At 44.5% G+C, this 15068-nt stretch overlaps 1 protein-coding gene across 5 annotated transcripts in view; it reads left to right on the top strand.

Moving 5' to 3' along the window:
- Positions 1-15068, top strand: part of ATRNL1 (attractin like 1) — a 1104086-nt gene that overhangs the window by 231131 nt on the left and 857887 nt on the right. For all 5 annotated transcript variants that reach the window (XM_090056522.1, XM_090056523.1, XM_090056521.1 and 2 more), the window contains exons 12-13: positions 5878-6086; positions 14089-14207. In XM_090056522.1, the coding sequence (XP_089912648.1) occupies positions 5878-6086; positions 14089-14207 (328 nt within the window). The remainder of the gene's footprint in view (positions 1-5877; positions 6087-14088; positions 14208-15068) is intronic.

Here is a 15068-nt window from a genome sequence, read left to right as displayed (position 1 = left end):
CTGTGATGTACAATTGATGTTATTTATTAGCCTGAATATTAGTCCTTAAGAACAGCTTTATATATCCTGGTTATTTGTGCAATAAATCATTTATATGAAGTAGCTGAGGAGCATTGCAGCAGGCCCGTGACCACAGGGGTGGCTGTGACACGCCCTGGTGGCCGTGTGGCCCCTGCCTGGCTCGGGTTCTGGTGTAGCCCTCCCTTGTTTACTTTTCTGCCACACTTTAATCTTATTGAAAGTTATAAAAAGGAGGCTGCCCATAGGCTCCGAGTGAGCCTGAGCCTCGTATTGATCTCTATTGTGCCCCTTCTGGGTCCATGCAGTCACAGTCCTGCATCCCACCCCCCCAGGTTAGTAGACACTCTCAGCCTGTTGGTACCTCTGCTGGGCCTTAGGGCAAAGTGGGAACTCCCTGACTAGCCACAGTACGAGTCTCCTCACCTGCCCCGGGCATGCCACCCTCCTTTTTCGCCTGCCATGCCTTGTCTCATTGTTTCTTAATAAGGCAGGAGGCTGCCCTTCCGACGCCCTGTTCTCCTGGGCCTATGTATGCAGCTCCAGCCATGTCTATATTGCATCCCAAGCCTTGCAAATGTTCCTAAGAGCTGAGCTCTGCTATGGCCTGAGGCCAGGCTCAACTCATCCCAGTGATAGGCCTCTCGCTTTCGTCCCTATTACAGGCCAGACTCATACCACCTCCCTCTCACTAAGGCCTCTCCCACTCCACCGCCTCTCACATGGTCTGTCTCATACTGCTCCTTTGAGGGGCCACTCTCATACCTCCCCTCCTTTTCCCAGGGTCACACTTACCCTGCCCTTGCCTGAAGGGTCCTGGGGCTTGTTTTCCTGCACTCCCTGGACAGCAAGCACGTGGCCTCTTGGGCCTCTCCTGCGACCCTCATTTGAGCGAGCACTGGGCGGTTTGCAGAACACTGGAGTGACTCGGCTTCTAGTCCTTCACCAGTTGCTCTGAATTAGGGGTTTCTGAATTACCCCATTGTTTACCCGTGGTACTTCCTCAGCTGTTCCACCCAATCAGCCTTTGGCCCACCTATGGCCTTGGTGCCCGAAGGCTTACCTGGAGATAACCTGGCCCCCATGTTAGCAGGGCCTACCCTCAAGCCCCCTGTTCACTGGGACCCACTTCACACCCTTTCCTCATAGGATCTTGTCTCAGGCCCCTCTTGGCATTCACATGTTGTAACTGTATCCCAGCCCCTAACTCCAGCCTCTCTCCTTGGGCTCTGAGCCCCTCACTCTCACTGAGCTCCTTCCCCCACACACATGCACAGTTGGGGCTGCTAGCCTCTGGGCTTTTTGTCTTTTCACTAGGCTCCATGGCCTTTGGTAGGCTCTCCAGGCCTCCCAACTGCCACTCTGGTGCAGGTTGTGAGATGCTCCACTGCACCCCACTCTACACTTCTGCCTCCACTGAGGCCCATACTGTGCCCCCCCACGCTGTGGCCTGGGGTCACACACATACCCCACAGGCTAAGGTGGCCGCAGTCATACCTGGCCCCACTCTCCATGCTCCAGGGCCTTGTACCCCACATAGGCTCAGATGGCCGCAGCCCCCAGCTACCTCTGATGTTAATTGACCCACCTGAAGGTGGGGGCTGGGGTTTAGGCACCCCTATTCACCTTCCACTGGGGTGGTAACTGGCCTGGTATTTCTGGCCTGGTATTTCTGGGGGGCTGTTCAGGCTACCCATCCCTGGCAGGGTGCAAGTTTAGGTCATGCCCAGGACCAAGAGCCTCCTAACCATCCCCATCAGCTCTTGCCCTTACCTCCTGATGTTACCAGAGCATCAGCACCACCAGGAGATGTTGTTTCCTTGGTGCCAGGCAGCAAGTGCTGCCTCCAGCTCTGCTGGTCTGAATCTTAAAATGGCTGCTCATCAGAGCTGGGCTGCACCTGCCAGTTGCCTCTTCAGGCTCTTAAAGTGGCAGACACCAGAGGTGCTCTGCCACATACTTTCCCCCTCCCTCCTCTTAGAATAAATAGTTCCTGGGGGAGGTTACCCCTGCTGCTCTTCCAAAGCAGGCTACCCTCAGAGCCTGTGAAATGGCTTAAGTGGCAAGCACCCCCAAAGGTGCTCTGCCACAGGCACCTACATCCTTAAAGGCTAATTGCATGGCACCTATCCTCCCTTACACCACACCCCAACTCTTGCAGTTGTTACTGTAAAAATGTTCTCTCTTGTGGCTTTTGGCCTCCTTGACCTCTGCCTCTTTACTCTGGCTAGGCCTTCTAGCCGGGGTCCGCTGTGTCGGACCTGGCTTTGAGGTGTTAGCTCAGGTGTAGCTCTCTCAGGCACTGGGCCTCTGGCCCCTGTCTAGTTGCACCCCTCTCGGGCACTGGGCCCGTTTGCCCCTATCTGGCTCTGTGGCCTTGCATTCTGCCCACTTCAGGCTCAACAGCTGCTCAAGCCTTGAGCCTGCCTCTGGCAGGGTTTAAGGTGATCATGTGCGCCTCGGGAGCTAATGGGACCTCTATGTACTGCCCCTACAGTTCCAGCCTAAACTACCGGTGTATCTGCAATGTAAACAATAGGCCCCTGGGCTATAACATGAGCATTAAGGGGAAGCAGCCCTCTGTTGCTTTAAGAGGGCAAACCTTCCCTCCCCTCTAGTGCTGATATACCTTCCAGGTCTGGGCTAGTCTCATGAGCTCCCCAAGCCTCACTGGGGTCCCACAGGTAAGATATAAGTCCATTCAGGAGCCCTATTGCCTGGAGCTCTTCACCCTGTAGCTGCTAGGGAGAGACTAGCCTGCTTGCCTTCTCCCTCTTGGGTCCTCAGACCCCTGGTCTTGCGTGCAGCCTCTCATTTGGGTTCTCCCGCATGCAGCCCCTCCTCTGGGCTCTCAGACCCCTGGTTCCGCACACAGCCCCCTGGCAGCCACCTCAAACCCTCTAGGGGTTTAACGTAAAAGCAAAGGCTACTTTCCTGTAAAATGTCTTCTTTCTCTGGCCAGGGAAATTGCCTCTGTTCCTAGGCCTGCAGAATTGTTTAGGTAAATCCCAGTGCCTTCAGGAACCCAGCTGCTGCTGTGCTGTCAGGTACTTCTCACTTCATAGCTGCCAGGGAGAGAGTATCTGGCTTATATAGCTACAACCTGAGTCCTCTTCTGGTCAGGTGAGTCTCTCATTAGACCCCTACGTGACCTGCAAGCAGCCTCCTAGGCTGCTAGCTCCTGTAAAGGAGCAGGCATCCCCCCCAGTCCTCTGCTGCAAGCATGTTTAGTTGAACACTTAAATCAACCATCTGGTGGAACTTTTCCCACTGGAGTCAGTTACAGTATATTTGAAATTGAACATCAAGTATAGTCATCACTTGGATATAACCTGCAGTCTCTCTTTCAGGCAATAATGCACTATAGATGACTGATTTCTTTTTTAAAGTTAAACAGTTCTCAGAGGAATTTTCTTTATTGGGTGAAAGATAAGGTTTGTATGAAAAATCAGTGTGTACCAAGAGCTACTAGTGTCTGACTATAATAACTATTCTGCAACCCTTTTACAAAATGCCTCTGTCACAGCCCCTTCATAGAGATGCTCTTAGTGGAAGAAGCCCAGTGTGGCTATTTATGCAGGTGTCCTTGTAGCTGAGGTAGAGATATCTTGCATCTGTGCAAATAGCTTTGGCACCTGGTAGATCCCCTGACATTTGGAGGGTGCAGCCGCCAAACTCCTTGTTTGTTCCCCACAGTCTTTTGGGGTGTTGTATACACAGGGTGTACAGTGTGAATTAAAAACAAGCAGGAATCTTATCAGGGGATAAGGCACAATACTGCATTTATTGGAACATAAAACATGCAACATAAAAAGAATAAAGAACAGTAAGGTTATCTGCTTCACTCATTCCCATGCATACTCATTCATTCCTTCATTTATACAAAAGAAACAAGCACACACACATGCAGGTCGTTAGACAGTCCTGCAAAGGTTAAGGTGTTACCAAGTGCTAAAGTTGCTCAGGTCAGTCTGGTGGCTAGCCAGACTAACCGCGAGGGCTGGAGTCAGGTCTTGTTGGACGCGCCCAAAACTCCTTCTTGCAGGTGGAAAAGACCCAAAGCCTTGTCTTCGTGTTTATTCTTTAGTGATAGCTGTCCATACAAGCCTATGGATTCTGCTGAGTCAGATGTGAAGGTCATCCTCCTTGTCCTGTTGTCAGGCTGGGATTAGGAGGACATGATTTTCTGGCTTGGTAGTCTGCAATCTTTGGGGGGCGGGGGCTGTTTGCAGTCTTCAGCCGTGAGGGTGAAGGATGATCTAGTATTTGGTAATCCTTAACTTCTGGCTAGACTTTGCTGCAGCCTTTAACTGTTAAACCACAGAAGGCTATTTTCACCTGCTGCAAGAGGACTGTCTTCCTTCATGTTGTCACATACATACATCATTCATTCTTTCATTACCTCTTTTCACATAAGTTGGACATACCACAAATCTTACATAAGCATTTTCCTTATATTAAATTTATGTTCTAAAATCATGAGACCAATAGGTCAAATATATTTATGCTAAGCAATAGCAAATTTAGAATAGATGGTTAATTCCAGAACACTAATAATGACTGATTGAAATATTATAAAATGTAAATCATAACAAGATTAACTTTATCTTAATGGTTAAATAGTTCATTATATAAAAAGAAAAACAAAAACACAAGCAATTAAGACAATTATAGTTACTGCAATATTATAGGGGTAAACATCATACCTCTGATGGAAAATTTTTAAGAAACTGTCTTCTGTTGGCCCTCTGTTGTGGGTTTGACCACAGGTGGGTAAGATTTATAGCACCCGTTAGTACCATCAACAATGACTCCTTAATGCCAACAATTGTATATCGGCTCTTTTCTGTTATTTATTGTGTTTTAATAATCTTAATATGTAAATATACTTGGGGCTTTTACAGATTTCGTATGCATAAATATTGTATGACTTTTTCAAAGTGATGCAAGAATATATAGTAATCTTTAATAATAATAGTTCTTTACCATAAATAACAGCAATAGCTTGCATAGTTCAGCAAACAGAGCACTCAACTTCATTGATGAAGTCTGCGCAGATGTTTCATTTGCAGAGGACCGCTTATAAATAAAAATGTAGTTATTGTCAGGTTTCATAAATTATGACAAGTGGAATTCAAAATGTTCACATTCTTGTCTAAACTATATTTGATGCTTTAGGAATTGCTGTTTATCAAGAATTGGAGTTAAGTGGGAAAAACTTCCAATTCTATCTTCAGATCTTGTTATATGAATTTGTGATGCGTCTCAGAGCCCTTTGCTTCCTATAGCTCCACCAAACTCCCTTCCATTTTGAGGGTACATGATGCCAGAGTAGTATGGATTGATTTTGATTCCAAGTCGTCTTAATTTTAAATGAGAAAAGAGGAAAGCGATACTTTCAAAACCAAATTGTCTTTTCTGATTGCTGCTTTCATTGAATCAGATATTCATTGTTATCTGAGAAAAATACTCACCTGCTAGCTTCTTTTTATTTGCCCTTGGGATCTTCTGTCTAAGAGAAATGTTCTCTGTTTCTGTAGGCCATCTAGTCGTATTGTTCTTATTACTTCACTCCAAAGGACAGTACTCTTCCTTGAGCAATCTCTCTTCCCTCTTCCCATTCATTTTCTGTGTCACACTATAATATAGCTTTAATTTGGCTGAGCCTAAGCATACTCTGTTAAGTTTCAGTTAGGGTTAACATAACCCCGCCCCAGTGAACCATTAGATTTGCAAGGAAATAACTGACATGGTTTTAGAGAGCTGTGAATGATATTTGTGTGTGCTATAGAAAGCAAGGTGATGTAACTAATAACATTTTACTTCTAAAGTAGTTATATTCCTTTGCTTTTCTTATAGGTCCATGTATATATTTGGGGGGTTTTCAAGTGTTCTTTTGAATGACATCCTTGTGTACAAGCCTCCAAACTGTGAAGCATTTAAAGATGAAGAACTATGTAAAAATGCTGGTCCAGGGATTAGATGTCTGTGGAACAAAAAACATTGTGAATCCTGGGAATATGGGCAAGCTAATAATGTCCTTAGAGCAAAGTGTCCCAAAAAATCAGGTGAGTAAGAGACTTATCTCCTGTTTGTGTTTTTGCAGTGATTTATTCTTATACAGTGTTACAAATAAGTCTAAGGATGAGAGTGATAACTATGAAAATGAGGATAGAGAGAGGTGGCAGCAAAGTTATCAGCCTATGGTAGCTGAAGAAAAGCCCTTGAATGAGGAATGCCAAAAGATAGACAATAGGGCTGCATAAAACTTTGGTAGCGGATTTCATTTGGAAGAGATTTGGCCCGATTTGGGGACTGAATCTAAATTCAATCGGGAGACCCATTAAAAGGTCCACATTGAATCGGAAGCCTCCAAATCAATTTGAAGACGCGGGCAGTCCCCGCTCGCTGCTGCAGGGGGCTGGACCTGGGCTCTGTGCTGGTAAGTAGGGGATGGGGGGGCTGGAGGAGGAGGGAGGGAAACACCAGGGGACTCCCACTCAACCCCATCCCCCGCCTGCTCAGCCAGCACCCCCATGGCTGCCCCGCCTGGCCCCAGTGTCCCGGCACTTTAAACACCCCCCGCACCAAAAAGCCCCTCATTAACCGGCTGCAGCAGCAGCAGCTATAAGGGCCTCTGACAGAGCTCCACCATGTGGCATGGGGCAGTGGGAATCGTCCCTCCGTTTGACACCTGCGCGGCAGCTGTCGCATTGTGTGGGTGCAGTGCCGCTCAGCAGGGCACTGTGCACTATTCTGGAGCTGGGGCAGCTTCAGCAGTCACCCAGAGCCTGGCAGCGCTCAGCCTGAACAGCCCCAGCTTCTGGACAGCATACAGAGTCCCGTGGCACGCTGCTGAGCCATGCCGCACCCCCAGAATGTAACAGCTGTTGTGCAGGTGCCAGGTGGGGGGGGCTGATTCCTGCTGCCTCACACTGTGTGTGTGTGTGTGTGTGTGGGGAGGGGGTTCTGCCACAAGCCCCCAGGGGCCCCAGTCGTCGCTGCTGGAGCCGGTGAGCGCGGGGATTTTTTTTTGCTGTTGTTTTTTTTTTTTTTAAAGTGCCAGGACTCTGGTGCCAGGCAAGGCAGCCATGGCGGGGGGAGGGGGGCAGGGCAGGATGGCTGGAGCCCTGCTTGCCACCATGCCCCTGCCGTTGACACTGCCACTGCCTGTTTGATTCAGAGGAAATTTGGCCCAATTTGGCGCTGTTTTGGTGACCGAATCTCTGAATCTGAATTTGCCAGATCGAATTGGGACAGTGATTTGAATCACCGAATCAAATCGCTATTCCCTCTGAATCACCCGAATCCGAATCAAGTACTTGCCACTTCGGACAGGAGTAATAGAAAGTCATTAGATGATTTAAAGAGAAAGTGTGCCTTGGTTGGAGAAAGAAGAAGAAAATGACCTTATCAATATCTTTTTGGCTAGAATTCAGGTTAGACAGGGGAAATTTATAACAATTAATATGAAAAAACAGTGGGGACTGAAAAAAGGTTTAATAAAGGAGGAAGCGAGTAGACTCTGAGTTTGAAGATACTAATGATTGAAAAATGGTAATGGGAATTGGAGACTATCGTGTATAGACAAAATGAGAAGTGTATGTGCATGAAACTTTAAAGTGGGCTGAATGCACCTCCTTTGAGGAGTTTTATATTACTTTTAGTTACTTTTAGTAATCTAAAACTCCTTTGAGGAGTTTTAGTTTGCTACCCCTATAGCCGCAGAGCGAAGGACGGAGCTCTGTGCAGCTCAGGGGCTTAGCAGGAAGCCCTGTAGGCAGTCTGCAGGAAAGCAGGCTCTGCCCAAAGTGATGAGCCTAACGTTTTTTTACCCCTACCCTTGGAGCCTGCCAGCCTGTCTGAGCTGTGCACGGGGCCCAGTGCTTCTCTCTGTGGCTGTGGAGCCCCCTGGGACCACCTGAGCTGGGTACCTGTGGGCTGGTACTGCCTGCGCAGGGGGCTGCCGCTCCCATGGAGGGAAGCACCAGCTGCCCTGCCTCCCCCCCACCTCGTAGCCCAGGTACCGCTCTGCCCACTGGCAGATCACCCTCCCACTCCCCACCAGAGAGGCAGGTAAGTCAGCAGGGTGTGTGCACAACACAAGGGTTTAATCAGCTCTAAATTGAAGTGATGTTTTTTAAAATTCACTGTTTCAATTTAGGGCCCCCGTTTTGTCTACACACGTGAGAAGCATGAACATGAGTCATAGATTACTCTTAAATGATAAGTCTGGCAGATGAGGATAGCAACAAAATAAAACTTGGGGAACATAACCAATATGGAGATTATTTCTTTTTGCAGAATGTACTGCCTCCTCTTCGCTTCCCTTCTAAAGAACAACCCTTATAAATTGGATGTTAATCACATTTTGTTAGATTGATATTATCAGTATTCATAACCTTACTGTCTAGCCTGGTACATCATTATGACAATTCTAAGTGAAACACTGCAATGTATTGCTTACAAAACTATAATAGTGATTAAAAAATAGTAAGAATACACAGACTCTCGTGATTGTGTTGTCACCTGTGTTCTGGTGAAAATTTGACCATTGGAGAAATATGAAATGAGGCATAGTACCAGGTTCGTAGAACCATGGCTAGAAGGATAAGTTACAGATCTGTGAATGAAAGGGAAAAGGACTCAAACTGACTGGTAAGAATAAGTAGAGAAACCCAAATTTTGCTCTCAGTTATACTAGCCTAAATCCAAAGTAATTCCACTTATTTTAGTATAGTTATTTTGGGTTTGCACTGGTGAAATAAGGAAAGAATTTGGCCCAGTCTGTTTTAAAATGTATTCTCCTCCACCATCTACTACATCGTGGTGTTTAAAAAAAAAAAAAAAGAATCTCCCAAATTGTTCTGAGTCAGAGAAGCCATAATAGCAGCCAGAGCACAGATGGACCCCACAAGTGTTTCCCAACGTGACGGTTAGCAGGAAAGTAATTTAGGTATGCACAAGTAATAGATAGGAAGTGTCATTGGCTGGGAGAGCTCACAGATCTAAAAGGAGAATTGTGTAGGGGGATACATTACATTCACAGCTGGAAAAATACTGAAACAAACAAGCCCTTTTCAGACTTCATAACGAAGCGTGTCAAAATGTGAGCTATAGTTTTTATCTGGTGAATATCTCTTTCATACCATGATAACCATGTTGATTCAAATAGTGAGTTATTATAAATTATTATTGCACATAACTTCTGATTAGCTCAACTTGTCACAAGTTAAGCTGTTTCTAAGACTGCTTTTTCTTGTAGTTAACGTGAACACAGATATGCAGCACAACACTAGATATCCAGTATGATACTCATTCTGTACATCTTCCTGTGCAGAACAATACAAAACAGTTCACTCAATATTTTTTGTAAAGCATGTCTATAAACTACATAGTATTAAACTGCTGAACTACTTTAAATGTTTGTTTAACCATCACACTTCTTGCAAATTAGCTATGCCTTTAAAATATATAGTGACCTACTTTGCCATTCAATCAATTTTCTCCTGAATTGTCTCTCAATAGAATATGAAGTTGCAAATAGGATATGATATGATGACTGCTGGAAAAAAATGTTGGGTTACATGCAAAAATGTTGACTATGTAAAACTGTTCTAAAGAACTTCTCTTGTATTTTTCATATTTTAGTGGAAATCGTTTCAGAAGGGATATAGAGACTTCTCTTCTCTATTAAAAAATATGAACATTTAAGAGCAGCAAAAACTACAGAGATTAATCATCATAAATAGTTAAGTTTCAGAGTGAAATTGATTCCGTGGCAATTGCATGGGCTTTAAGAGGAGTTATTTATTCAGTTTGTGGCTGGAAGGCATCTTGGAGGACATCTTCATTGCCAGGTGTAGTTTGACTATGCTTAACTTGCATTAGCAGCACTGAATTCCCCTCCAAGGTGGTAGTGACCACCGTGTGCCCAGTAGCAGAGTGGCTAGAATTTTCATCCAGGACCTGGAAGTGCTGTGTTCTAGCCTGCAGTGATTTGAGCCCGCTCCCCAGACAAGTGTCCTTACCACCAGCTTTTAGAGTAGGTTTGAGATGGGCATTCTCTATTCTGTTGAAGGTAGGCAAATGGAGTCCAAGAGTGCATTTGTTATGGAGCTATAAAGAAAGCATGCAAGGAGTCTGACTCTGCAGCTTGCTGTTTATGGCACGGCCCTGGGTAGAGGAATCTTTGGTTCCAGTCCGCACTGTTAAGATTCATTCAGGTTTGTAACCAATGACTGTCTAACATAAAATGCAAAGAAAGACCTGGCAGCAGGAGCTAGAAACCAGGACACTGCCTCCTCCTCCATCCCCCCTCCCACCCCCTGGAAATTTTCTTATTGAGCTGCAGAGTTATATTCACTGTTTACTGTCCTTCTGACCCCTGAGTCTTGCCCTCTTGACTGCCCAGTAGACCACCTTCAACAGTAGGAAGGGAAGGTGGTCCCATCCAGAGCTGGATGACTAGGGGAAATGGGAGATGAATTTTAAGTTTCATTAGGGTTTTGAAGGTTTTAGAGCAGTGGTTTTCAACCTTTTTTGTACCAGGACCCATTTGTAAACATTCATGGCCAGTCCCGACCCTGTGCCCCTAACTCCCAACCTGCTGTTCCCCGCCCCCAGTCCCCCCAGTGTGTAAGGTGGGGGGGCAGTGCCCAAGCAGCCCCTCACAGGCTAGAACTCTGCCAGCCCTCAGGGGAAAAGCCACAGTTTCCCACATTTTTCTCCGTTAACGTAGAATCTATTTTTGAAGTGTTTTGGTCCATTTTTAAGTTTTCCTCGCAACCCTTTCGTGTATTCTTGCGACCCATGAGAAACGCTGGTTTAGAATACTGCTCTCATGTTCTGGCCAAGTGCTATAACTAAAAGGCTATTGAGCAGAAAGGGGCATCCCTATTACCACAACAACACGCCTATGCTCATAGATAAAAATGTGAACGGAGTGCCTGATGTGCAGTGTGTCAGGTGCTGTGTTCCTGACAAGTGTCCCTGTGCTTAGTGTTTCCTGTTGTTATCTCTGGGCTTTCTGAATTGTCGTTTGGAGAATGCTACCTCTCCCCATTCTTTGTGCACAGAGCTTGGGTGCTTACATTTGAATTCATCTTAATTGCCTCTTAACATATCTCCACTGAGTCTGAGGGACCCTAGACATCTAACTTGGTCAAACTGAATTACCACTCCAGTGCAAGGTATTGTGTGAAGATTAAAGGAGTTCCTGTTATGGCCAATGCCACTTCATTTCTGTCAAGTCCTTCCAGTTTATTGTGGGATGACACCCTTGGAAACCATGCTTTTGCAGGGTCTTTGATGATATACAATGCAAATCCTATCAGAAAAGGTTGACGCAGTCAAAATTATCTTACAAAAAAAAATTCCTGAGGATTTGTACAAAAGCGATACTCTAAAGAGCAGCTCTTTTCTAGCTGTGAAACATTACCAATTAGCCATGCCCTCAAAACTGAGGAGTCCATACTGCACAGAAATTGCACGTAGGTGGTGGTGTGGATAGATGGAAGATGACACTACACTTGCTAAACTCCCTGCTAGTAAAAGATATTTCCCATTCTTTTTTGTCTTTGTCACAGGGCACTAAGATGTGCCTGCTCCTTAAAGGGCAGAAACTGCCTAGCAAGTGGGCCTTAGGAGCCAGGCAGAAATCCCACAGGTGCAGCAATGTAGAAATTAGCCTGCACCTGCACCCAGTCAGCTGACTGAGAGAAGATAGGACCTTGGGCACATATAAGCCCCAGGGCTGGGGCTGGAGGCGGTCAGTTCTCTGATAGCAGCTAGAGGGGAAGGAGTTCATGCATAAAACCTGCACAGAGATGCTTGGCTGCCTGTCCGGCTGTGGGTAAGACTAATGGGCTGTAGGAGCTTCTAAAGTACCTGGGGACAGGAGGTACACATTGCTGAGGGAGAAACTGGCCCCCTTAAAGATGCAGTGTGGCCTCCAGTGTCATTGGTATTATTATTGTTAGGTTACAGCTCAGGGGATCATATTTCTGTTGTTGTTTAATCTGGTGGACCGGGATGAGACTCCTGGGGAGGAGGAGGCCTCACTAGGGGCACGCTACCGTACAGACCTCCAACGCCAGAGGGTGCAGTGACAGGAGGTGAGAAGAACCCAGCACCAGAGAATGCAGCGACAGGGCTGCAAAGAGCCCAGCGCCAGAGGGCGTAGACAGGCCTGCACAGAGCCCAGTGCCAGGGAAGACATGTAGACAGGGGCCAAGGGCCCAGTGACGACAGGAAGCCAAGCTAGTCTAAGGCCTCAGAGGGACAATGTTTGAATACCACCTACGAGGCACGGTACATGGTAAAGGGGTGTTTTTGGAGCCACACGTCTGGCCCATAAGGCTCAGGGTGTCTCAAGAGGCATGGACTTGGAGTAAGTCCTGGCAAGGGATCCAAAGGCAGCCGGATCTAGTGAGGGTCAGCAGGACCGTGACCACACAACCTCACGGTCAGCCACCCAACTTATTATTTCAAACAACTAGATGTGGCAGGCTAGAAGGCACCTGCAGGGCACAGCTGGCACGGTTACAGGGTTGTTACAGGACATGCAGCTGTTTCTAGGGACCCCACCCCGTGACACCTTTTAACAGCAGAGAGAAGATGCATTTAAGCATGAGAGTCTGTGTTGAAGAAAAGTTGTCTTAAATATTTAATATGACCTTTATCCTTAAGGGGTTTTTTTTTCCTTTATGAAAGAGTAAGCCTTTTTACTTCAGATTAACAATATTCTCCTCATGTGTGTCTTTGGGGCCCATTTCCCCCACCTAACGTCTAATCTTTCAGTGGGCATTGTCTGGATTTTCTTCTTTTCCCCTAGAGAGCTCTGCACTTCATGGGTTTCATTCCCATTCCTGGTTGGCATGGTGTGGGAGTTCTCCCCTTTGGCTATTCAGTGTGTGCTTGTGTTTCACAAAGATGAAGGAGGAGATGTGGCCATACATATTTGAAAATTAATAAAGAGATCTTGTATCTAAATTAAATGCTTTAATAAACTAACAGAGTTTCCTCACATCTTGTGAAGAAACAGTATATCAAGTATCCTGTTAAAAAGTTCTTCTGAATTTTCTGTGGTAGTCAAACACCAAGCCTTTGATCAAAGGCAGTGCCATTTAAGTCTTGTTCTCTCTTAAAAATGCAAGTTGGATACACTTTTGAGAGAAATTCAAGTTCCTATAGTTTGAAAAGCTTTTGCTGAACGGCAGAGTTTTTAACATCTGGAATGGGATAAAAAGTTAAAGATCACATTTGCTTTTGGATAAGTCACTTTGGAAGCAAAGGAGAATTGGTCAGTGGCCAAGCATTCTGTCTGATTGCAAAACAAAAAAGAAAAGGAGTTGTCTTCAGTAAATGACACACAAAAGGATGTATATTAGAATAATATGCATTAGAATAATAGGTGGTTATGTTATTGAACATTTATAATAATTTAGCTAAGAAGGGCATATAAACAAAATCATATTGTGGGATATACTTCATATTGAACATTTAATGAAATGTACATTGCAAATGTAAGGAGCAGACTCACTTAAATTTGGCAGGTTCACCTCTACCCTTCAAAAGCATGTCAATTTACTAAACAATACTGATCATATAAAATTAATGTAGTAAGCATTAGTATTTATTTTTCCGTCTGCTAGAAATTGGATTTTTTTTTCACTTCTTACTATGTCTGCTTGTATAATAACCTACTACTTTTCTTCAAAAATTCAAACTTAATTTTTTAAAATAATTTTTAAATACATTAACAAGAAATAGAATAAAAGACTAGTAACATTTTGTTTGATCTGCGTTCTGTTCTAAAATTGGCTTATGTTTTACTAATCAAGTAGTATTTCTTGACCTAGTCATGGCTTGAGAAGCCTCAAAGAATTTAAACAGTTTGTAATAACATTAATTGAATATTGTTGATTTCCTATTAAGTAACTTTCTCATTTCAAATTGAAGGTCATGTTTATGAAGAAAAATGACAGCTGTTATCCCACGTAGTTGTTAAAAAGTGGCAACTTTCTTCTTCATCTTTATGTTTCTTTTTGTCGCCTGTTTGTATTACAGCTGCTGCTGATGATAGATGTTACAAATATGCAGACTGTGCTAGCTGTTCTGCCAATACAAATGGGTGCCAATGGTGTGATGACAAGAAGTGCATTTCAGCAAACAGTAACTGCAGTATGGTGAGCATTTGCCAGTAGCTGAATACATAGTTAATATTTCTTCTTTATAACCATTAGCTTATTTTTTAATGCCATTTTATAAAATGTCACATTACATTTTCAGACATTTGAAATATAAAGTAAATCACACTTTCATACACTGTAGAGTTGATATAAATGCAAAAAATCTGAAAACTGACACTTCTGGTTACATATATTTGATTTCTGCCATCCTTCAGCTGGATAACTGTATGCTACCCCTAACCTTGCCAAGACATTTTAGGCTCTTATTTGATAAATATAAAGGTGAGAATAATAGTGATAATGGCTAGGATTTTTAAAGGAGCCTCGGGGGAGAAGCACCTATGTTCTATTGTATTTTTGCAGGGGAGGGGTAGGGTCTGTCTCTAAGAAGCTGTTTTTAAAAATGCCAGCCAGATAATACAGCAGTTTTAGCATTATAGCCTGTTGTTTACAGCAGAAATCATACACAATCATGATATGTGATAATTTATCATGGAACAGTTTTTATGAAATGCACAAGAGAGATTCTGACAACTCCTTCCTTCTCTCTCTCTCTCTCTCTCTCTCTCTCTCTCTCTCTCTCTCTCCCCCCCCTCCCTCTCTCTCTTTCTCTCTCTGTGTCTTGGTGTTTTTCACAGACTGATAAGCATTATTACTTTAGGAAAAATAAAGCACAATGTTGTTGCATGATTGCTTGGGGAACAGGACCTAGTCTCTTGATTATTTAACTGTATTTGTTTCTCTATCTTTTTTCTTAAAAGGCATCTGTATGATGAATGAGTAGGCCGCTAAACTAAAAAAAAGACGTCAAAATCCATAAACTTATCACATTGTAGTATGTTACAGAACACATTTAAA

The sequence above is a fragment of the Crocodylus siamensis genome, chromosome 7 (assembly GCF_052110815.1).
Source record: "Crocodylus siamensis isolate JL-2025a chromosome 7, ASM5211081v1, whole genome shotgun sequence".
Taxonomy (NCBI): Eukaryota; Metazoa; Chordata; order Crocodylia; family Crocodylidae; genus Crocodylus; species Crocodylus siamensis.
This window is presented reverse-complemented; position numbering and strand designations above follow the sequence as displayed.